At 47.5% G+C, this 23,458-nt stretch overlaps 1 protein-coding gene and 1 long non-coding RNA gene across 5 annotated transcripts in view; one reads left to right on the forward strand and one right to left on the reverse strand.

Moving 5' to 3' along the window:
* Positions 1 to 2,590: 2,590 nt before the first annotated feature.
* Positions 2,591 to 14,133, reverse strand: LOC143807271 (uncharacterized). 3 transcript variants are annotated; one of them, XR_013221688.1, is made up of 4 exons: positions 14,090 to 14,133; positions 9,332 to 9,990; positions 6,810 to 7,091; positions 2,591 to 3,107 (listed from the first exon to the last, which is right to left on the reverse strand). It is a non-coding gene; the product is annotated as an uncharacterized LOC143807271 (long non-coding RNA). The 3 variants fall into 3 exon arrangements; XR_013221687.1 differs by lacking the exon at positions 14,090 to 14,133 and having other exon boundaries at positions 9,332 to 10,269; XR_013221689.1 differs by lacking the exon at positions 14,090 to 14,133 and having other exon boundaries at positions 9,831 to 10,260.
* Positions 14,134 to 14,178: 45 nt separating this feature from the next.
* PEPD (peptidase D) overlaps positions 14,179 to 23,458 on the forward strand; it is a 225,868-nt gene continuing 216,588 nt past the window's right edge. Inside the window, exons 1-3 of one of the 2 annotated variants that reach the window (XM_077288630.1) lie at positions 14,179 to 14,280; positions 21,620 to 21,803; positions 22,480 to 22,607. In XM_077288630.1, coding sequence (XP_077144745.1) covers positions 14,264 to 14,280; positions 21,620 to 21,803; positions 22,480 to 22,607 — 329 coding nt within the window. In that variant the 5' untranslated portion in view covers positions 14,179 to 14,263. Of the gene's footprint in view, positions 14,446 to 21,619; positions 21,804 to 22,479; positions 22,608 to 23,458 lie in introns of both variants that reach the window. The other variant, XM_077288631.1, reaches the window with a different exon arrangement.

Here is a 23,458-nt window from a genome sequence, read left to right on the forward strand (position 1 = left end):
AGGTAGTCACCGGGAATGGTCTTCCAACAATCTTGAAGGAGTTCCCAGAGATGCTTAGCACTTGTTGGCCCTTTTGCCTTCACTCTGCTGTCCAGCTCACCCCAAACCATCTCGATTGGGTTCAGGTCTGGTGACTGGAGGCCAGGTCATCTGGCGTAGCACCCCATCACTCTCCTTCTTGGTCAAATAACCCTTACACAGCCTGGAGGTGTGTTTGGGGGTCATTGTCCTGTTGAAAAATAAATGATGGTCCAACTAAACGCAAACCAGATGGAATAGCATGCCGCTGCAAGATGCGGTGGTAGCCATGCTGGTTCAGTATGCCTTCAATCTATATATATATGAGGCATCGTGATTACTCGCTAATCCTGCCCCCTGCACAGTAGCTCAGCCCCCACCACATTACCACACATAATCCCGCCCCCCACCACATCACCACACATAATCCCGCCCCCACCCCATCACCACACACAATCCCGCCCCCCACCACATCACCACACACAATCCCGCCCCCCACCCCATTACCACACACAATCCCGCCCCCCACCACATTACCACACACAATCCCGCTAACCACCCCATTACCACACACAATCCCGCCCCCCACCACATTACCACACACAATCCTGCCCCACCACATTACCACAGATAATCCCGCCCCCCACCATATCACCACACATAATCCCACCCCCCACCACATTACCACACATAATGCTGCCCCCCACCACATTACCACACAATCCCGCCCCCCCACATTACCACATGAGTCTCCGTCCCCACACATTACCACACGAGGCTCCGTCCCCACACCTTACCACACGAGGCTCCGTCCCCACACATTACCACACGAGGCTCCGTCCCCACACATTACCACACGAGGCTCCGTCCCCACACATTACCACACGAGGCTCCGTCCCCACACATTACCACACGCAGCACTTCCTTTCTATGTAATTCAACCACTTCAGCCAAGGTAAACGTACCTTTAATTGCATCCGCATTCTCCAAAACAAAATGAGCCAAGAAGAGTCGCCAGGACCATCTCACAAGAAAATCCGGACAACGATGCAGTAGCTGATCGACAACAACAATATCGACTAAATCGTAGGATTGTTGTCATTATTGACTTTAGTTTAATCACCAGCAGCGTTAACTAGATAGCAATGAGCGTGCCGAGCGTTAGCTGGCTGGAAACAACTAGTTTTGAATAAATCCCCAACAGTGTTACCCGCAAAGCACCCCCACACCATCACACCTCCCCTCCTCCATGCTTCACGGTGGGAACCAGGCATGTAGAGTCCATCCGTTCACCTTTTCTGCTTCGCACAAAGACACCGTGGTTGGAACCAAAGATCTCAAATTTGGACTCATCAGACCAAAGCACAGATTTCCACTGGTCTAATGTCCATTCCTTGTGTTCTTTAGCCCAAACAAGTCTCATCTGCTTGTTGCATGTCCTTAGCAGTGGTTTCCTAGCAGCTATTTTACCATGAAGGCCTGCTGCACAAAGTCTCCTCTTAACAGTTGTAGAGATGTGTCTGCTGCTAGAACTGTGTGGCATTGACCTGGTCTCTAATCTAAGCTGTTAACCTGCGATTTCTGAGGCTGGTGACTCGGATAAACTTATCCTCAGAAGCAGAGGTGACTCTTGGTCTTCCTTTCTTGGGGCGGTCCTCATGTGAGCCAGTTTCTTTGTAGCGCTTGATGGTTTTTGCCACTGCACTTGGGGACACTTTCAAAGTTTGCCCAATTTTTCGGACTGACCTTCATTTCTTAAAGTAATGATGGCCACTCGTTTTTATTTACTTAGCTGCTTTTTTTCTTGCCATAATACAAATTCTAACAGTCTATTCAGTAGGACTATCAGCTGTGTATCCACCAGACTTCTGCACAACACAACTGATGGTCCCAACCCCATTTATGAGGCAAGAAATCCCACTTATTAAACCTGACAGGGCACACCTGTGAAGTGAAAACCATTCCCGGTGACTACCTCTTGAAGCTCATCAAGAGAATGCCAAGAGTGTGCAAAGCAGTCATCAAAGCAAAAGGTGGCTACTTTGAAGAACCTAGAATATAAGACATAATTTCAGTTGTTTCACACTTTTTTGTTAAGTATATAATTCCACATGTGTTAATTCATAGTTTTGATGCTTTCAGTGTGAATGTACAATTTTCATGGTCATGAAAATACAGAAAAATCTTTAAATGAGAAGGTGTGTTCAAACTTTTGGTCTGTACTGTATATACCTGATAGGGGACATTAGTGCATAACGGGGGTAAACATGTATGTCCTTATAGGCTTTAGGATATTAGAAAAGTCCAACACGGAAAGGGGGGGGTTCTTTTTTTTGGATCGGGGTCCATCGGACTCTAGTTATGCCACTGGCTGCAATCATGAGTGCTGCAAGGATTAAAGAGTAGCGTTACCACATTTTTGAATGGAACATTTACATTGATACTGCCCTCTCTTTTGCTTTTCTGGGGTACGATGACCCCAGTGGGGGCAACAATATACTGCTAAGGTAATAGAATTGCATTAACCCCGTATGGTCTGCCTCTAGTTTGCATTCAGTATACACTGTATATCTCAGCCACATTTTACTTTAAATGCGAAATCCTGGCTCTCCGCTGAGCTCTACGACCTCTGATCAACACGACGATCTTCATTATTCCCGCCCCAGATCTACAGTCTTGACTTTTCCGACTTCCCACATTTCCTTATTATCTTCCATATGTCAACGTTTTAAGCCAAACGCCAGAGTGTATGTTTTCCAATGCTTCGCACGTCAACAGACCTCATTTGGCTTTTCTGTATCAAAGACGGCAAAAGTGCTGAAGTATCTATCACAAAAACACATAACTGTTTTCACAGCGGAGATTTATTACCTGAGGGATAAAAAAAAATAAAGAAAAAAAAGAAATGGCGAAGAATTTTCCAAAGCTTCTCTGTAACTGCGGCGAGAAGGACAATATTACTTATCAGTTATTTAATGTAACCGAATGCCAGCCGTGGGTTCATGGAGTGTGACGCAAGGGAGGCGTACTGGGCCTTTAATGATCCTTGAAGGAATGCCATTGTGGAGATCTGCAAACATTGGCGCTTCCTGTGATGATAATGCTATGGTTATTTCATGAAACGTATCCGAGAGAAATAGGTCTACAGAAATTGCTTTATTCATTAAGCGGAAATATCTGGAGATGGAAATCAGTGCACATGGGGTCTCTGGACCAGAAAGTTGAATTCTTAATGTTTGGGAATTTTTTTTTTTTCCCTCTTAGTAGCAAGACTGCAATTAAGTATATGAGAAGCTGCAGCCGAGGAATATGTAAATGTGACGGAGCACCAGTCCTCACCTTAGTAATTAAGAATAAATTATGCCGTTCCACCAGTATAGAAGCACTGGGGTTTAGCTGAAATATTACGCTATAACCGGCAATCTGAGTCATTTCACAGTGTGATCATATTCTTGACCTGTTTTCCAGCACGGCTGATTACGATCACTTCCCCCTTCCCTCGCTGAAGCTCTTTTGCCTTAGGCCGGCCTCACACTAACGAGTTTTACGGACGTAAGAGCGCAGAAATTACGTCCGTAAAACTCGCAAAATAAACGGCACAATTATTCTCAATGGGGCTGCTCCTATTAGCCGTATATTACGGTTCAGTATTATACGGCTTTCTACGGCCGTACAAAATCGCAGCATGCTGCGTTTGTCAGCGTATTGCGCAAAAAAATCGCTAATGAAAGTCTATGGGGGCGAGAAAAATACGGATTCCACACGGACCTACAGTGTGACTTGCGAGAAATACGCAGCGCTGTTAGTGAAAAGTCGGTAATTCAATTGCCGGCTTTTCATTTCTCCTGCACAAACCCGACAGGATATGAGACATGGTTTACATACAGTAAACCATCTCATATCCCCTTTTTTTTTGCATATTCCACACTACTAATGTTAGTAGTGTGTATGTGCAAAATTTCAGCGCTGTAGCTGCTGAAATAAAGGGTTAAATGGCGGAAAAAAATTGGCGTTGGCTCCCGCGCAATTTTCTCCGCCAGAATGGTAAAGCCAGTGACTGAGGGCAGATATTAATAGCCAGGAGAGGGTCCATGGTTATTGGCACCCCCCGTGGCTACAAACATCTGCCCCCAGCCACCCCAGAAAAGGCACATCTGGAAGATGCGCCAATTCTGGCACTTGGCCACTCTCTTCCCACTCCCTGTAGCGGTGGGATATGGGGTAATGAAGGGTTAATGCCACCTTGCTATTGGAAGGTGACATTAAGCCAGATTAATAATGGAGAGGCGTCAATTATGACACCTATCCATTATTAATCCAATTGTTGGAAAGGGTTAAAACACACACACACACACACACATGATTTAAAAGTAGTTTAATGAAATAAACACAGCGGTTGTTGTAATAATTTATTGTTCTCCCAATCCATCAGGAACACCCTCGCTTGGAAAAATAATAAACGCACAAGATACATACCTTCTGGTGAACCGTCTCGTCCCACGAAGTAATCCATCTGAAGGGGTTAACTAATATTACAGGCACGAGCTGCGATAAACCACTCGCTCGTACCTGTAATCCCCGGGTGCTGAAAGGAAAGCAGGATCTGTACTTACATTGAGTCGCGGTGAGGCGCCCTCTGGTGGATGTTCTCATGAACTGCAGCCTGGGAACTTTTTCCCACGCTCCAGGTCATATGAGGACATCCACCAGGGGGCGCATCACCACGACTGAAGGAAATGTAGGTCAATGACCTACATTTTATTCATTCGCCGGGGATTACAGGCACGGAGCACAGCTGCATTTAGCAGGGCTCGTGCCTGTAATATTAGTTAACCCCTTCAGATGGATTACTTCGTGGGACGTGACGGTTCACCAGAAGGTAAGTATCTTGTGCGTTTATTATTTTTCCAAGCGAGGGTGTTCCTGATGGATTGAGAGAACAATAAATTATTACAACAACCGCTGTGTTTATTTAAACTACTTTTAAATCATGTGTGTGTGTGTTTTTTAACCCTTTCCAACAACTAGATTAATAATGGATAGGTGTCATAATTGACGCCTCTCCATTATTAATCTGGCTTAATGTCACCTTCCAATAGCAAGGTGGCATTAACCCTTCATTACCCCATATCCCACCGCTACAGGGAGTGGGAAGAGAGTGGCCAAGTGCCAGAATAGGCGCATCTTCCAGATGTGCCTTTTCTGGGGTGGCTGGGGGCAGATGTTTTTAGCCACGGGGGGGCCAATAACCATGGACCCTCTCCTGGCTATTAATATCTGCCCTCAGTCACTGGCTTTACCATTCTGGCGGAGAAAATTGCGCGGGAGCCCACGACAATTTTTTCCGCCATTTAACCCTTTATTTCAGCAGCTACAGCGCAGAAATTTTGCACATACACACTACTAACATTAGTAGTGTGGAATATGCAAAAAAAAAGGGGATATGAGATGGTTTACTGTATGTAAACCATGTCTCATATCCTGTCGGGTTTGTGCAGGAGAAATGAAAAGCCGGCAATTGAATTACCGGCTGTTCACAGATATCGCGCTGAATGAAATCTAAATACAGAATATATATATATGTGTCTCAATGACATATATATATATATATATATATACTGTATATATGTTTTCCCGAACATTTGAGCACATAAATCCATTAGATGTCGGTTTTGCAAGCCTGCGCGAAAATCTCGCAGTACGGATGCCATACGGATTACATACGGAGGATGCCATGCGCAAAATACGCTGACACACCCTGCCTACGGATCAATATTTTGGGAACATTTCTCCGTATTACGGCCGTAGTACGGACGTATAATACGTGGCGTATTGTCTTACGCCAAGTGTGAGGCCGGCCTTAGTCTGTGTGTGTCAATTACCTAATAATTTTCCCTGTTTTACTGGTATTTTACTTGCTTATATATAGCAACTAATCTGATCAAGCAGAGCCGCAGCGTCAAACACGCAGCGTCCAGATGTTACAGCATAGTGGAGGGGATTTTATCAAATCCCCTCTCCACTATGTGTGGTAACACCCACCCGGCGGCCCTGCGATTCCAGACATGCTGCGCGTCTTTTTAGATTGCAGCATGTCCGTGTACCTTGCGGTGACGCTGCGCCGCCGCAAGGTATATCACAGGGCCCTATGTGTGGGGTGCGATGATGCCGGATGTGTGCAATGAACACATCCGGCATCATTGCGTCACAGAAGGGGGCGGGTTTGCCGCTCCGTCCAAACCGCCAGCCATCCTGAAGGTGGAAACATACCCTAAGGTATTGCACATGCAGGTGGCTCATGGACCCACAGGGCTGAGCTTGCCTAGGTGGCGCGTAGCTAAGCCATACCAGCCAACTTTTAAAGCTATGTTCACACGATGCGGTTTTTGCTGCGGATCCGCAGACGTTTTCCATGCAGGGTACAGTACAATGTTACCCTATGGAAAACGAAATCCGCTGTGCCCACTATCCTTTTTTCGGCTTGAAAATCAGCGCGGATTTTCAGCGGAAAAAAAGAAGTACCATGTCAATTCTTTCTGCGGATTCCGCAGCGGGTTTCCACCTGCACCAATAGGAAAATGCAGCTGGAAACCCGCAGTGGAATCCGCAGTAGAAAAAGGACTGAAAACCGCAGTGAAAACCACCGCAGGTTTTGCACTGCGGTTTTCACAAATCAGGACCTGAAAAATCCGCAGCGAAAAAAGGATCGTGTGAACAACCCCTAAAGCATAGAAAGAAGGATAGCGGGAGCAATTTTTGGCTACCACGCCCCTGGCCGCACCCCAATTTACCTTTTCTTTCTTCCCTGGCAGTAGGAGTTGCCAGAGGGGCACTAGTAGGGAGGGAAATTCAGCAGATGTTCGAGACTGCAGGATGTAGACCCAAATCCAGGACTGTCCGCTGTATCATCAGTTGGGACTAGACATGAGCAGATGGATTCTTGGTTCTCTGGTCCAGCGTCCAGGTCAGTGGGACGGGAGGCCATGACGCTCTAACCTTCCAGTGTCCCCAGCGCAGCTTTTGATTGGGTACCAGCTCTGGCCAATCTTCTGTGCGTTCTGTTCAGTTAGGATCTATGGATTATTATTTTATTTATTTATTTATTTTTTTTATCAGTCAGAGCTGCCGGAACGTTCTCATCTTTATTAAACTAAATATTCCAAATGCACATAATCAATGTGGTGAGGAACTGTCAAGGTAATGTGGTTTCCCCACATATAGTGTAAATGAAGTAGAGAAAAGTGGAGTACTCCTAAGACATGCAAATGAAAAATGGAGTAGCCATAGTGTAAATAGATGCACCTTCCCTTGAGAAAGCGAAACGTGCGTCGGGGCAGTGTGGGGCATCCCATCTCCATAGGAAAGTTGCATATTACACTATTTATTTGCAGCTTCTATTGATATGAGCACACATATGGCCGTTGTCTCTAATGTCTTTTTACTTTCTGACTTTCTTACCGTGAATTTGCAAAACTCATGTGTTTGAGTAGATATTTGGTGATATATTCCCAGGAATGATATTCATTCTAATAGCGGATGCAGGCTTCACAAAATCACATCCACTATAAGACAGTAAACATAGCAGAATTTTTTTCTCTAAAAAAAGTAAAGGAAAATATGCAGCACTTGCGCTACCGTGTGAATACGGCCTAATTTTCTAAAGGTACCGTCACATTAAGCGACGCTGCAGCGATAGCGACAGCGATGCCGATCGCTGCAGCGTCGCTGTTTGGTCGCTGGAGAGCTGTCACACAGACCGCTCTCCAGCGACCAACGATGCCGAGGTCCCCGGGTAACCAGGGTAAGCATCGGGTTGCTAAGCGCAGGGCCGCGCTTAGTAACCCGATGTTTACCCTGGTTACCAGCGTAAAAGTTAAAAAAACAAACAGCACATACTCACCAGCGCGTCCCCCAGCCTCTGCTTCCTGACACTGACTGAGCTCCGGCCCTAACAGCACAGCGGTGACGTCACCGCTGTGCTTTCACTTTCAGTTTAGGGCCGGCGCTCAGTCAGTGTCAGGAAGCAGAGGCTGGGGGACGCGCTGGTGAGTATGTGCTGTTTGTTTTTTTAACTTTTACGCTGGTAACCAGGGTAAACATTGGGTTACTAAGCGCGGCCCTGCGCTTAGTAACCCGATGTTTACCCTGGTTACCAGTGTAAAATATCGCTGGTATCGTTGCTTTTGCTGTCAAACACGGCGATACACGGCGACCTAGCGACCAAATAAAGTGCAGACCTTCTAGCAGCGACCAGCAATTTCACAGCGGGATCCAGATCGCTGCTGCGTGTCAAATACAGCGATATCGCTATCCAGGTCGCTGCAACGTCACGGATCGCTGGCGATATCGCCTAGTGTGACGGTACCTTAAGTGTATGCGATTTCATGAAATCTCCACCCTCAGGGCAACTAAAGACGCTGCTGAACTCTGCGGTGTTGGTGCATTCTCTCTATAAGCTTCTTCTGAAGTAACATATGGGGAAAAAAAAAGCCAGTGTATTTTTATGTGCAGAATCAAAGCTTTTCTGCAGTATTAAAAAAAAAAAAGAAAAAAAAAAAGTGTTAAAAACTCTGCTTCATATCTGCCCCAAAATTGCATCAAATGAGTAGGAAAAGGCATAAAAAAAAAACACAAAAACACGTAATAAACAGATTGTTCATGCTGTGAAAAAAAAAAAAAAAAAAAGCAGCAGAAAGAACACAGCATTTATTTTAGGTGTGAACACAACCTCAGCATTAAAGTTTTAATACATTTTATTAGAAAAATATTCCGATCGTTGTGTGGATTGTTATTACAGGACAACAAATCTATTTGCTTATCTATCATGTCTGTTTTATGCAACATGCATTATATACAGCAGTGTATTTCTATCAGTATAATCTGCCTGTAGTCAGAGCCAGTAATACAGATCAAGTATACAAATGTTTCCACCGACAATTATGAAGATACTATGGAATCTGATCGCAGGGTGATAAACGAATCTGAGACCAAGGTTGAGACAAAACAAACTATTTCCAAGCAAGGTATACAACATAAACTAATAGATAGATTATCCTGAATGTACAACGAAGTGCAAACAGCACAAAACGAAAATGTCCAACAACTATGTTAAGTGAAGCAGAGTGCGACCGGCACTTATACATAACGAAAATGTCCAGCAACGTTCATGGCAGTCCACAAATATGCAGGTGATGTTCAGCAAAGAGGAGGATTTCCAATGTACTACTTTAGGGCTGAAAAAAGTCCAGAACCACAGCCCGCACAGACACAGTTAAAGGATTAGTACACTGATAATATTGTTAAAGGTTCTTACGGACACAGCAGTTCCGGAAAAGTATAACTCCTCATTCAGATGTCCGAACAAAGGTAACCACCGCCAGGATCGGGAAGCAGCACAGATGACTGAAGGCAGCTGGAAGAGATAGTAAGGAACAGCAGTAGGAACTGCAGAAGCAAGCCAGAAGGAAGCTCAGGAGCCAGCAGCACACAAAACCCTCAGGAAAGGAATGGTTCCCAACCCAGACTTAAATAACACAACAGACAGGAAGTTCAAGGGCAGGACGAAGTACCAGACTCCTTCTTGGACAAGGGCAAAACAGGCTCCTTGGAACACTAGAATCCTTACAGCAAGGCTTATAGGTCAAAGCTCCTGTGTCTGTACTTTTCAAGGTTGTGGGTTCAAGACTAGGACATTCACAGAAAACAAAATTACATTTCCGGAATTGCTTAATTATTTTTGCTACTTTTGTAGGAACAAAAAACTTGCTCTTCACTTCAGTGTACAGGGACCATAGAAACACATTGTTATATACCGAATGTATCTCTATGGACTTGTATAAGCTGTTTCTTGATGCATTGCATAATCACATTCTCCCATCTGTTTCATGGTGTGCTGTAGTTCAGTGGTGGAGCAACATCCTGCCTGCACAAAAATGTGAGGAGTTGCAAGCTCCTGACCTAGGGAGTCCTGATCTGGGGAAAGAGTAGAGAAAAAACTGTTGTTCCAATTTATTTTTTTTTTTTACTCATTTACCGATGTGATGTTCATTATTATTTTTCATAACGTATTAAATAATAACACTGTTGTTTTCATTATTAAGTATTTCTCATTATTACTTTTTAGCAAACTTCTAGGATATAAAAAACCTCTTATTCTCCCTGTTCAGGACCAGCCACACTAGGATCAGGGTATAACGTTCAGGACTGGCCACACTAGGGCTATGGGTTCAGGACTGGGGGGATGAGGTTCAGGACTGGCTGTGTAACAATTATAGTGGTACACTCAGGAATCTCTTGGCTTGAGACAAATAAGGCAACAGAACCAAAGTGCAGTGTAAAGTCTGTATTATTCAAATAAACACAGGTGCAAGGTGTGAGCAAGTTCAAACACAGCAAACAAGATGATATCAGGAGAAGTGCCTTAAGGTACCTTCACACTGAGCGACTTAACAACGATATCGCTAGCGATCCGTGACGTTGCAGCGTCCTGGATAGCGATATCGTTGTGTTTGACACGCAGCAGCGATCTGGATCCTGCTGTGACATCGTTGGTCGGAGCTAGAAGGCCAGCACCTTATTTCGTCGCTGGATCTCCAGCAGACATCGCTGAATCGGTGTGTGTGACACGGATTCAGCGATGTCTTCACTGGTAACCAGGGTAAACATCGGGTTACTAAGCGCAGGGCCGCGCTTAGTAACCCGATGTTTACCCTGATTACCATTGTAAATGTAAAAAAAACCAAACAGTACATACTTACATTCCGGTGTCTGTCCCCTCGCCGTCAGCTTCCCGCACTGACTGTGAGCGCCGGCCGTAAAGTACAGCGGTGACGTCACCGTTCTGCTTTACGGCCGGCCGGCGCTGAGACAGTGCAGGGAAGCTGAGGCCGGGGACAGACACCGGAATGTAAGTATGTACTGTTTGTTTTTTTTTACATTTACAATGGTAATCAGGGTAAACATCGGGTTACTAAGCGCGGCCCTGCGCTTAGTAACCCGATGTTTACCCTGGTTACCAGGGGACTTCGGCATCGTTGGTCGCTGGAGAGCTGTCTGTGTGACAGCTCTCCAGCGATCACACAGCGACGAAACAGCGACGCTGCAGCGATCGGCATCGTTGCCTATATCGCTGCAGCGTCGCTTAATGTGACGGTACCTTTAGCAGCTCTGCTGCAGGCAAAGTCAGTGTTTATATGCACAAACGTGGCTGCAGCATGTGCACAACAGTTCAAGTAAATAGCAAACAAGGTCCTTCTTAGACCGGCGTCACACTCAGCGTAAGACAATACGGTCCGTTTTTTACGGCAGTAATACGCAGAAATGTTCCCAAAATAGTGATCCGTATGTCATCCGTAGGCAGGGTGTGTCAGCGTATTTTGCGCATGGCATCCTCCGTATGTAATCCGTATGGCATCCGTACTGCGATATTTTCTCGCAGGCTTGCAAAACCGACATCTAATGGATTTATGTGCTCAAATGTTCGTTAAAACATATCTACAGTATGTATATATATATATATATATATATATATATGTCATTGAGACACATAAATATATATATTCTGTATTTATATTTAATTCAGCGCGAGATATGTAAAAAGCCGGTAATTCAATTGCCGGCTTTTCATTTCTCCTTCACAAACCCGACAGGATATGAGACATAGTTTACATACAGTAAACCATCTCATATCCCCTTTTTTTTTGCATATTCCACACTACTAATGTTAGTAGTGTGTATGTGCAAAATTTGCCCGCTGTAGCTGCTAAAATAAAGGGTTAAATGGCGGAAAAAATTTGCGTGGGCTCCCGTGCAATTTTCTCCACCAGAGTGGTAAAGCCAGTGACTGAGGGCAGATATTAATAGCCTAGAGAGGGTCCATGGTTATTGGCCCCCCCTGGCTACAAACATCTGCCCCCAGCCACCCCAGAAAAGGCACATCTGGAAGATGCGCCTATTCTGGCACTTGGCCACTCTCTTCCCACTCCCCTGTAGCGGTGGGATATGGGGTAATGAAGGGTTAATGTCACCTTGCTATTGTAAGGTGACATTAAGCCAGGTTAATAATGGAGAGGCGTCAATTATGACACCTATCCATTGTTAATCCAATAGTACTAAATGGTTAATAAAACACACACACATTATTACAAAGTATTTTAATGAAATAAAGACACAGGTTGTTGTAATATTTTATTAGACTCTTAATCCACCTGAAGACCATCGTCCTGAAACAAAGTTAAAAAAACAAACAGCAATATTCCATACCTTCCGTCGTTATGTCCCACCTGAAGGGGTTAAATCATTTTACAGCCAGGAGCTGTGCTAAAGCACTCGCTCCTCCCTGTAAAACCCCGGGTACTGAATGGAAAGCAGGGTGATCTGTATTTACCTTGAGTCGCGGTGATGCGCCCTCTGCTGGATGTCCTCATGAACTGGAGCCTTGGAGAAGTTCCCACGCTCGAGATCATATGAGGACAACAAACCCAATTATTGCAAGTTTTTTATTGTATTTCATATATACCAAAGGGACTTTTTGGTCCCCTTAGGCTCCAGGGCCCAGGTGCGATGGCACCCTGCACCTATTGTAGTTATGCTCCTGGTGATATCTACAGTGAAGCATGGTGGTGGCTCGGTAATATCTACAGTGAAGCATAGTGGTGGCTCGGTCATCTCTACTATGAAGAATGATGGTGGCTCGGTGATGTCTACAGCAAAGCATGGTGGTGGCTTGGTGATATCCACAGTGAAGCATGGTGGTGGCTTAGTGATATCTACAGTGAAGCATGGTCGTGGCTTGGTGATATCTACAGTGAAGCATGGTGGTGGCTTGGTGATATCTACAGTGAAGCATGGTGGTGGCTTGGTGATATCTACAGTAAAGCATGGTGGTTGCTCGGTGATATCTACAGTGAAGCATGGTGGTGGCTTGGTGATATCTACAGTGAAGCACAGTGGTGGCTTGGTGATATCTACAGTGAAGCATGGCGGGGGCTTGGTGATATCTACAGTGAAGCATAGTGGTGGCTCGGTAATATCTACAGTGAAGCATGGTGGTGGCTTGGTGATATCTACAGTGAAGCATAGTGGTGGCTCGGTAATATCTACAGTGAAGCATGGTGGTGGCTCGGTAATATCTACAGTGAAGCATGGTGGTGGCTTGGTGATATCTACAGTGAAGCATGGTGGTGGCTTGGTGATATCTACAGTGAAGCATGGTGGTGGCTTGGTTATATCTACAGTAAAGCATGGTGGTGGCTTGGTGATATCTAAAGTAAAGCATGGTGGTGGCTTGGTGATATCTACAGTAAAGCATGGTGGTGGCTTGGTGATATCTACAGTGAAGCATGGTGGTGGCTCGGTAATATGTACAGTGAAGCATGGTGGTGGCTTGGTGATATCTACAGTGAAGCATAGTGGTGGCTCGGTAATATCTACAGTGAAGCATGGTGGTGGCTTGGTGATATCTACAGTGAAGCATGGTGGTAGCTCGGTGATATCTACAGTGAAGCATGGCGGGGGCTCGGTGATATCTACAGTGAAGCATGGTGGTGGCTTGGTGATATCTACAGTGAAGCATGGTGGTGGCTTGGTGATATCTACAGTGCAGCATGGTGGTGGCTCGGTGATATCTACAGTGAAGCATGGCGGGGGCTCGGTGATATCTACAGTGAAGCATGGTGGTGGCTTGGTGATATCTACAATGAAGCACGGTGGTGGCTTGGTGATATCTACATAGCAGCATGGTGGTGGTTTGGTGATATTGACAGTGAAGCATGGTGGTGGCTCGGTGATGCCCAGAGTGAAGCATGGCGGGGGCTTGATGATACTCTGGGGTTATTTCTCTTTCTCTGACACTAGAAACCTGTAGTGAATGGAAGGCAAGATGGAGTTGAACACGTATCAAGAAATCCTAAGGAGAAATGTACCAGCATTCTTGTTAATTATTATTTTTACCAATTTTAAGTTTTACTTTTCAAACCAAGGAAAATAAAGCGCGTATTCCTGGTGCCTGTCACTGAGCCTGCCCTCCTGCACTGTCTGGAGGACCAGCGGACCAACACACACCAGCACTCACCAGCACAGGGGTCTTCGCACCATTTCTATGACCAGTGATGTTCAGGGACAGTTGCTAGGAGACGGCAGCAGCGAGGCTTGGCACTCACGGCTCCGCCCCCTCTGTGTCGGCGCTCAGCTGGTAGAGTCATGTGACAGCGTCAGGTCACGTGACAGACAAAGTCCTGACGGCGACATGGCAGCAGCTGAGGGGTAAGTGTATCTGTGTCCGCGTGCGGTACCGTCTGAGAGAAATGTCGCAGCTATTTTAGCGACACTTATTTTATTCCTGCAGAACATTAGTGTGAGAAAACCCACAGTACCTGCCCGCTGGTTCAACAGAAACTGTATGCTGGGACTTACAGTGCTTCAGTACTAGTATGTTACTTGCTGATAGTCATACTGCTGTGTATGCTGGGACTTGTAGTCCCACATAATATTCCCTGCAGGCCTGCTGGTCCTTGTAGTCCTTCTGTATATGGTATAGATTACCTGTCTGGGTGGGCTTATAGTTGCAGGAAGCTGAGGTTTGGGGGGCTGATTGATGGATGTCGCACACTGTCCCAGCCCCACTACCCCTGAATATGCGCCTGTATACGGCCGGGGAGAAGGGCGCCGAGTGCAGGACGGCTCCATGTTCCTGCAGAGTCAGCGAATGTGGAGAAGTGAACTTTGAGATGAGATTGCAGTGAGAGGAGATAGTGAGCAGAGGGTTAATCGCCCGAGATCACCTCTCTGTATGTACACTGCCCCCCATTTCCTCATCACTGATGTCGCCCCCCACTTTCCCAGCCTGGACGCTGCCCCCCCCACTTCTCCGGCACGGACGCTGCCCCCCACTTCCCCGACACGGACTCTGCCCCCCCCACTTCCCCAGCACGGACGCTGCCCCCCCCACTTCTCCGGCACGGACGCTGCCCCCCACTTCCCCGACACGGACTCTGCCCCCCACTTCCCCGGCACGGACGCTGCCCCCCCCACTTCCCCGGCACGGATGCTGCCCCCCACTTCTCTGGCATGGACGCTGCCCCCCCACTTCTCTGGCATGGACGCTGCCCCCCACTTCCCCGGCACGGACGCTGCCCCCCCACTTCTCCGGCACGGACGCTGCCCTCCACTTCCCGGCACGGATGCTGCCCCCCTACTTCTCTGGCACAGACGCTGCCCCCCTACTTCCCCGGCACGGATTCTGCTCCCCACTTCCCCCGACACGGACGCTGCTCCCCACTTCCCCCGACACGGACGCTGCTCCCCACTTCCCCCGACACGGACGCTGCTCCCCACTTCCCCCGACACGGACGCTGCCCCCCCACTTCCCCATCACGGACGCTGCCCCCATTTCGTCGTCACTGACGCTGCCTCCCCACTTCCCCATCACAGACGCTGCCTCCCCACTTCCCCATCACGGACGCTGCCCCCATTTCGTCGTCACTGACGCTGCCTCCCCACTTCCCCAGCACGGACGCTGCCTCCCCACATCCCCAGCACAGACGCTGCCCCCATTTCCTCATCACTGAGGTTGCCCCCCACTTCCCCGGCACAGACGCTGCCCCCCCACTTCCCTGACATGGACGCTGCCCCCATTTCCTCGTCACTGAGGTTGCCCCCCACTTCCCCAGCCCGGACGCAGCCCCCCCACTTCTCCAACATGGAGGCTGCCCCCCACTTCTCTGGCATGGACGCTGCCCCCCAATTCCCCGGCATGGACGCTGCCCCCCACTTCCCCGGCATGGACGCTGCCCTCCACTTCCCGGCACGGATGCTGCCCCCCTACTTCTCTGGCACAGACGCTGCCCCCCTACTTCCCCGGCACGGATTCTGCTCCCCACTTCCCCCGACACGGACGCTGCTCCCCACTTCCCCCGACACGGACGCTGCTCCCCACTTCCCCCGACACGGACGCTGCCCCCCCACTTCCCCATCACGGACGCTGCCCCCATTTCGTCGTCACTGACGCTGCCTCCCCACTTCCCCATCACAGACGCTGCCTCCCCACTTCCCCATCACGGACGCTGCCCCCATTTCGTCGTCACTGACGCTGCCTCCCCACTTCCCCAGAACGGACGCTGCCTCCCCACATCCCCAGCACGGACGCTGCCCCCATTTCCTCATCACTGAGGTTGCCCCCCACTTCCCCGGCACAGACGCTGCCCCCCCACTTCCCTGACATGGACGCTGCCCCCATTTCCTCGTCACTGAGGTTGCCCCCCACTTCCCCAGCCCGGACGCAGCCCCCCCACTTCTCCAACATGGAGGCTGCCCCCCACTTCTCTGGCATGGACGCTGCCCCCCAATTCCCCGGCATGGACGCTGCCCCCCACTTCCCCGGCATGGACGCTGACCCCACTTCCCTGGCATTGACGCTTCCCCTCATTTCCTTGGCAGAGATGCTTCCCCACCTCCCCTGTTAAGGCGCTCCCCCTAACAGGCATTGTGCCCCCTGTACAGACCCTCTCCCCATTTGTTTACTTGTGTTTACTGGAGACAGGACCACAAAGTATTGTCACACAGACCAGAAAGAGGAATTGACCCAGGCGTCAATTTGTGGTAGAGTTTCTCAGACTGGAACAACTGCAACTCCCAGCATGTCCTGCTAGCTCTTATGGAGCCACAACTCCCAGCATGTCCTGTTGGCTCTTGTGGAGCCACAACAGTTATTTGCTACTAGCTGTTTCCAGCCAGCTAACGCTCGGCATGCTCATTGCTATCTAATTAACGCTGCTGGTGATTATGCAATTAAATGTACGTTTACCTTGGCTGAAGTGGCTGAATTACATAGAAAGGAAGTGCTGCGTGTGGTAAAGTGCGGGGACTTAGCCTCGTGTGGTAATGTGCGGGGATGGAGCCTCGTGTGGTAATGTGTGGGGACGGAGCCTCGTGTGGCAATGTGTGGGGACGGAGCCTCGTGTGGCAATGTGTGGGGACGGAGCCTCGTGTGGTAATGTGTGGGGACGGAGCCTCGTGTGGCAATGTGTGGGGATGGAGCCTCGTGTGGTAATGTGTGGGGACGGAGCCTCGTGTGGCAATGTGTGGGGACGGAGCCTCGTGTGGTAATGTGGGGGGACGGAGCCTCGTGTGGCAATGTGTGGGGACGGAGCCTCGTGTGGTAATGTGTGGGGACGGAGCCTCGTGTGGTAATGTTTTGGGACTGAGCCTCGTGTGGTAATGTGGGGGGACGGAGCCTCGTGTGGTAATGTGTGGGGACTGAGCCTCGTGTGGTAATGTGGGGGGCGGGATTATGTGTCGTAATGTGGTGGGGGGTGGGATTATGTGTGGTAATGTAGTGGGGGGCGGGATTATCTGTGGTAATGTGGTGGGGGCGGGATTATGTGTGATAATGTGGTGGGGGGCTGGATTATGTGTGGTGAAGGGGCAGGATTATGTGTGGTAATGTGGTGGGGGGCAGGATTATGTGTGATAATGTGGTGGGGGGCTGGATTATGTGTGGTGGAGGGGTGGGATTATGTGTGGTAATGTGGTGGGGGGCGGGATTATGTGTGATAATGTGGTGGGGGCTGTGGTAATGTGGGGGGACGGAGCCTCGTGTGGTAATGTGTGGGGACTGAGCCTCGTGTGGTAATGTGGGGGGCGGGATTATGTGTCGTAATGTGGTGGGGGGTGGGATTATGTGTGGTAATGTAGTGGGGGGCGGGATTATCTGTGGTAATGTGGTGGGGGCGGGATTATGTGTGATAATGTGGTGGGGGGCTGGATTATGTGTGGTGAAGGGGCAGGATTATGTGTGGTAATGTGGTGGGGGGCAGGATTATGTGTGATAATGTGGTGGGGGGCTGGATTATGTGTGGTGGAGGGGTGGGATTATGTGTGGTAATGTGGTGGGGGGCGGGATTATGTGTGATAATGTGGTGGGGGGCTGTGGTAATGTGGGGGGACGGAGCCTCGTGTGGTAATGTGTGGGGACTGAGCCTCGTGTGGTAATGTGGGGGGCGGGATTATGTGTCGTAATGTGGTGGGGGGTGGGATTATGTGTGGTAATGTAGTGGGGGGCGGGATTATCTGTGGTAATGTGGTGGGGGGCGGGATTATCTGTGGTAATGTGGTGGGGGGCGGGATTATGTGTGATAATGTGGTGGGGGGCTGGATTATGTGTGGTGAAGGGGCGGGATTATGTGTGGTGATGTGGTGGGGTGGAGCTACTGTGCAGGGGGCGGGATTAGCGAGTGTGTTGTGGTGGGGGGGCGGGATTATGTGTGGTGATGTGGTAGGGGGGCGGGATTATGTGTGGTAATGTGTGGGGGTGGGATTATCTGTGGTAATGTGGTGGGGGGGTGGGATTATGTATGGTGTTGTCGTGGGGGGCGGGATTATGTGTGGTGATGTGGTGGGGGGGGTGGGATTATGTGTGGTAATGTGGTAGGGGGGCGTGATTATCTGTGGTGATGTTGTGGGGGGCGGGATTATGTGTGCTGATGTGGGGGGGGCGGAATTATGTGTGGTAATGTGGTGGGGGGACGGGATTATCTGTGGTGATGTGGGGTGCGGGATTATGCGTGGTGATGTGGTGGGCGAGATTATATGTGGTGGGGGGGCGGTATTATGTGTGGTGATGTGGTGGGGGGGCGGGATTATGTGTGGTGATGTGGTGAGGGGCAGGATTATGTGTGGTGATGTGGTGGGGGGCAGGATTATGTGTGGTGATGTGGTGGGGGGGCGGGATTATGTGTGGTGATGTGGTGGGGGGCAGGATTATGTGTGGTGATGTGGTGGGGGGCAGGATTATGTGTGGTGATGTGGTGGGGGGCGGGATTATGTGTGGTGATGTGGTGATGGGGGCGGGATTATGTGTGGTAATGGGGTGGGGGGGTGGGATTATGTGTGGTAATGGGGTGGGGGGGTGGGATTATGTGTGGTAATGGGGTGAGGGGGTGGGATTGTGTGTGGTAATGGGGTGGGGGGCGGGATTCTGTGTAGTGATGTGTGGGGGCGGAATTAGCGAGTAATCACGATGCCTCTTATATATACGGAGCTACTGTGCAGGGGGCGGGATTAGCGAGTAATCACGATGCCTCTTATATATATAGAGTAGAACTCAATTTCCACTGTGCACCAACATCTGCTTGAGAACTACAATTCCCAGCATCCAATGCCAGCTGTTACTAAAGTACTATTCCGAATATGACCTTGTAATTGGGTACACAACTACATCTCCCAGCAATCTCCACCAGCTGCTGGGGCTGTATCATTAGACCAGTGCATATGTATAGTTTCTGTCTCTCCTCGCTACCGTGCAGCTCACCCCAATGTCGTCTTCAGAGTACGGTGCTTCGCTGCTGCAGATTCTTCTCAGCGGCAGCAGAAGTGTTAGGGATGGTTTTTTCAATAAGTGACTAATTGAATTGCTTTGTGCAAATCAATAAATGTGGAAAATGCCAATGTGCCGGCTTTATTGCCTGAATTGTGCTGCGCGAGCATTAAGACGTCTCCGCTCCTCCATAAAGATGCTGGCTTTTTTCTACAGCTGCTGTAGTAATTCTCAGCTAATCGTATCTTGCTGACCCCAAGTTATTTTATCTCATTGCTTTTCTGTATATAATAATAATAATAATAATAATTTTTATTTATATAGCGCCAACATATTCCGCAGCGCTTTACAAATTATAGAGGGGGCTTGTACAGACAATAGATATTACAGCATAACAGAAATCACAGTTCAAAACAGATACCAGGAGGAATGAGGGCCCTGCTCGCAAGCTTACAAACTATGAGGAAAAGGGGAGACACGAGAGGTGGATGGTAACAATTGCTTTAGTTATTTGGACCAGCCATAGTGTAAGGCTCGGGTGTTTATGTAAAGCTGCATGAACCAGTTAACTGCCTAAGTATTATGTAGCAGTACAGACACAGAGGGCTATTAACTGTATAAAGTGTATGAGAACATGATGAGAGGAACCTGATTATGGTTTGTTTTTTTTTTCTATATATTTAATTCTTAAAGAAACATTAATGAAAAATAATTTATGACACATCTGCTCATTATGCAGTAAAGTAGATCTAGAAAGTAAGATGGACCCCTTTATATCATGTGCTGGGGGGCTGCCCAGTATCCTGATGACAAGATTCACTATGAAACATCACATAAGACATCTGTGTCCCTGAGCGACCCTCGCATAGATAATGCACCTCGTGCTATATGGACACTCACGTAACCCACACTGACGCGACCTGTATAAAAGCCCGAGTCTGCAACTTGTGCGCGGTTTGTAATGTTCCTACATTTCACAGTGGGGAGCACTGTGTTCCTGTAATGAAGCCAGAGACGTGACCTCTGCGTGACTGCAGACGGGGACCACAGCGCAGAAAGTGTCGATTCAACTTCCACCATAAGAGAATTGCAGAAAGAGCAATTCCTCAATGTATATTTCTCAGCATTTTCACCCTTTTTTTTGCTGCCTGGATGTTTCGCCTCTACTGACCTCCCCAGTATTCACACAGGGATCTATCGCTGCAGACATCGGGAGCACGTTTTATCCCTTTGTATTGCAAAAAAAGTGAATTTTGCAATCAACATTGACAGAATAAAGTGACACTTAGCAAATCTTAAACCCTCAGCTCCTGTGCCGTAAGTGCATTTCTACAGTGGAAACGCATGAAAAACGCTTGGAATCCACACCTAAGTATGTCAATAAAGTTTCGTCAAAGCCAAATACCAGGAAGTGTCAGAAACAACGGAGTTTTATTGAAAGCGTGACACACCAAAAAGAGACAAAAAATATGATAAAAACGCAAGAAGCCCAATTTAATAGGTGCAGAAATGGTGCAGCGACAAAAGCTTATCATGGGAACGTAGCCCTATGTGGACCCTGTAGCTCCAGAGTGTAAGGCCCCCAACAAACAGCTTCCTAAATCTGAGCTGAAGTGTGACTCTGCAGGATAGGAGTGGAGATGCAGATTCGGTATGGATTTTTTTTTTCATTTTATGCAGTTTAAAGGGATTAAACACTTCTGCTTGGTACTACGTCCTTCCAGATGGATTTCCCGGTGGGTCTGATGGCGTGCCATGCCTGAAGGCAGAATAATTATCAGCTGATCTCGGTTCATTTTCCATTATCTCATTGTAATTAACCACTGTTAGTGATATTTATAAATTAAATTTAAGAGGATTATTTTCCTTTTAGATTACCATAAATTTGCATATCAACCTTCCAAATCGGCCAAATCGGATCATAGCGCATGCCCCTGTTTAGCACTTTTGGTGCCCTCAGACCCATTGAACTGAAAAGGTCCAGCCGTCAAAGGCTTATGGATATCGGGGTGCAGAGTATAGACTGTCATTAAAGCCTGTACTCTGCTGCTTTTGATTTCCCAGCATACTTCATATGTTATCCCTTGGTCATTCATTCATGTGAATGGAATCACTCTCCTCCCCTTGAGTATATACCGTCTTACAGTATGTAAAAAAATGCCCCCCCATGATGTGTATGTACTGAATTCTCCGTATCCATTGCACTAACTTCCAAAATGATGACTGTTTCTTCTTTTCCATTAATTAATCTGGAATATTCATCCGCATCACTTTGTTGTCCTCCCTTAGACCATCGTATTGGCTGGGGAATGAAACGCTGAGAGTGCCAGCTGCTCTGTTTGCCCTGAACAGAAAACGTCTCTGCGACAGACTGAGGAACAACCCTGATGTCCCCAAAGACTCCATTGTGGTCTTACAAGGCGGGGAGGAGACCAATAGATACTGCACAGACACCGGCGTCCTCTTCCGTCAGGTGAGCGTTCTTATATGGTAGTTATATGGTTAAATACATGATAATTTTCATACCAATAATCTTGTTAACAGCTGTTTGAATCTAATTTATAGTGTGTCTGTAAAACATTTTATTATTCCATGTCTTCCTCTGTACTGCTGTAGGCGAGACCTATGTAGAATCAGTCTCCTTCCCCCTCTGGAAGCTGATGTAGGAACAATCTTCTCTGTTATACTGCCATGCACTGCAGTGTACTGCTTTCCTGACAATCTGGCATAAAGTGATTACTCTTGGCTACTCTGCAGAGAGTAGTGGATATCTATGCAGAAACCTGGCTGTACGGAGAGTAACTGAACTTGCACGACCACCAGCACTCAGTTCTGTAAAGGGACGTGCACAAGGGTATACACTTTGAACACTAGGTGGCGCCATATCGTATAATTAAATATTCCTTTGCACAGCTTATCATCTAATCCTTGACTTTGAAGGGTTCATGTGGGTTCTGCTATTTTCGTCAGAACCCAGTCGTATTGCTCTTGCAGTCTACAATATTAAAGCCTTAAGGATCCATTAACTGTAGTGTGATCAGAGTCAAACTCTTATGCAATATATACACTGCAAGGTATATATGTATCCTTCTAAGTATTAAATGTGCCTTGGTGATATCATTGTTTGCTTTTCCTAATTTAACATTCAGGAATCCTTCTTTCACTGGGCATTCGGAGTGACAGAGTCGGGATGCTATGGAGCCATTGATGTTAATACAGGACGATCTATGATTTTTGTGCCGAAACTCCCAGAGAGCTACGCTGTGTGGATGGGGAAGTAAGAAATATTAACCACTACTAATAAGGCTGTATTTTATGAGCAGTCAGGTGCTGGGGCAGAACAGAGATAGCAGCTGTCAATAGCATTACCGTCTGGCTTTATAGCCAATGGGGGGAGTATATAACCCCCACCGTGACAGCACAGTCGCCTGCATCGGCACTGACTGTGTCATTACTGTGGTTCTTTTTTGTGATTCCACTCCTCTGGACACGGATGCGAAATAGAAGCAAGACCTGATAAATTGTGCAGCAGCTGCTCATTATCTGCAATTTGTTCCTTTAAAAGGCTTTTTTTGACTCAATCTTCTTGTCCTACTAGAAAGCGTTTTCAGCAGACTTATTATCATCAGAGGCAGGATTACAATGACTGATAACACCTCTATACACCAAGATCCACCAATCACAATAGGTGATATCTCAGCTGACCATGCTCCTCTTCCCTTCACAATAAATTGCACACACTCATTAGATTCTTCAGTGTAAAAGGTTGGGTTGACGTCTGACCATTGCGACTAATGTGCTTTTGGATTTCCTCAACAGCAGGAAGTTAGAGTGTAAAATAAGCCTCAGTGGCCTTTCTTTCTTTCTTTCTTTCTTTCTTTCTTTCTTTCTTTCTTTCTTTCTTTCTTTCTTGCCTTTCTTTCTTTCTTTCTTTCTTTCTTTCTTGCCTTTCTTTCTTGCCTTTCTTTCTTTCTTTCTTTCTTTCTTTCTTGCCTTTCTTTCTTTCTTTCTTTCTTTCTTGCCTTTCTTTCTTTCTTTTCTTTCTTTCTTTCTTTCTTTCTTTCTTTCTTTCTTTCTTTCTTTCTTTCTTTCTTTCTTTCTTTCTTTCTTTCTTTCTTTCTTTCTTTC

This window comes from Ranitomeya variabilis, chromosome 2 (genome assembly GCF_051348905.1).
Source record: "Ranitomeya variabilis isolate aRanVar5 chromosome 2, aRanVar5.hap1, whole genome shotgun sequence".
In the NCBI taxonomy this organism is placed as follows: Eukaryota; Metazoa; Chordata; class Amphibia; order Anura; family Dendrobatidae; genus Ranitomeya; species Ranitomeya variabilis.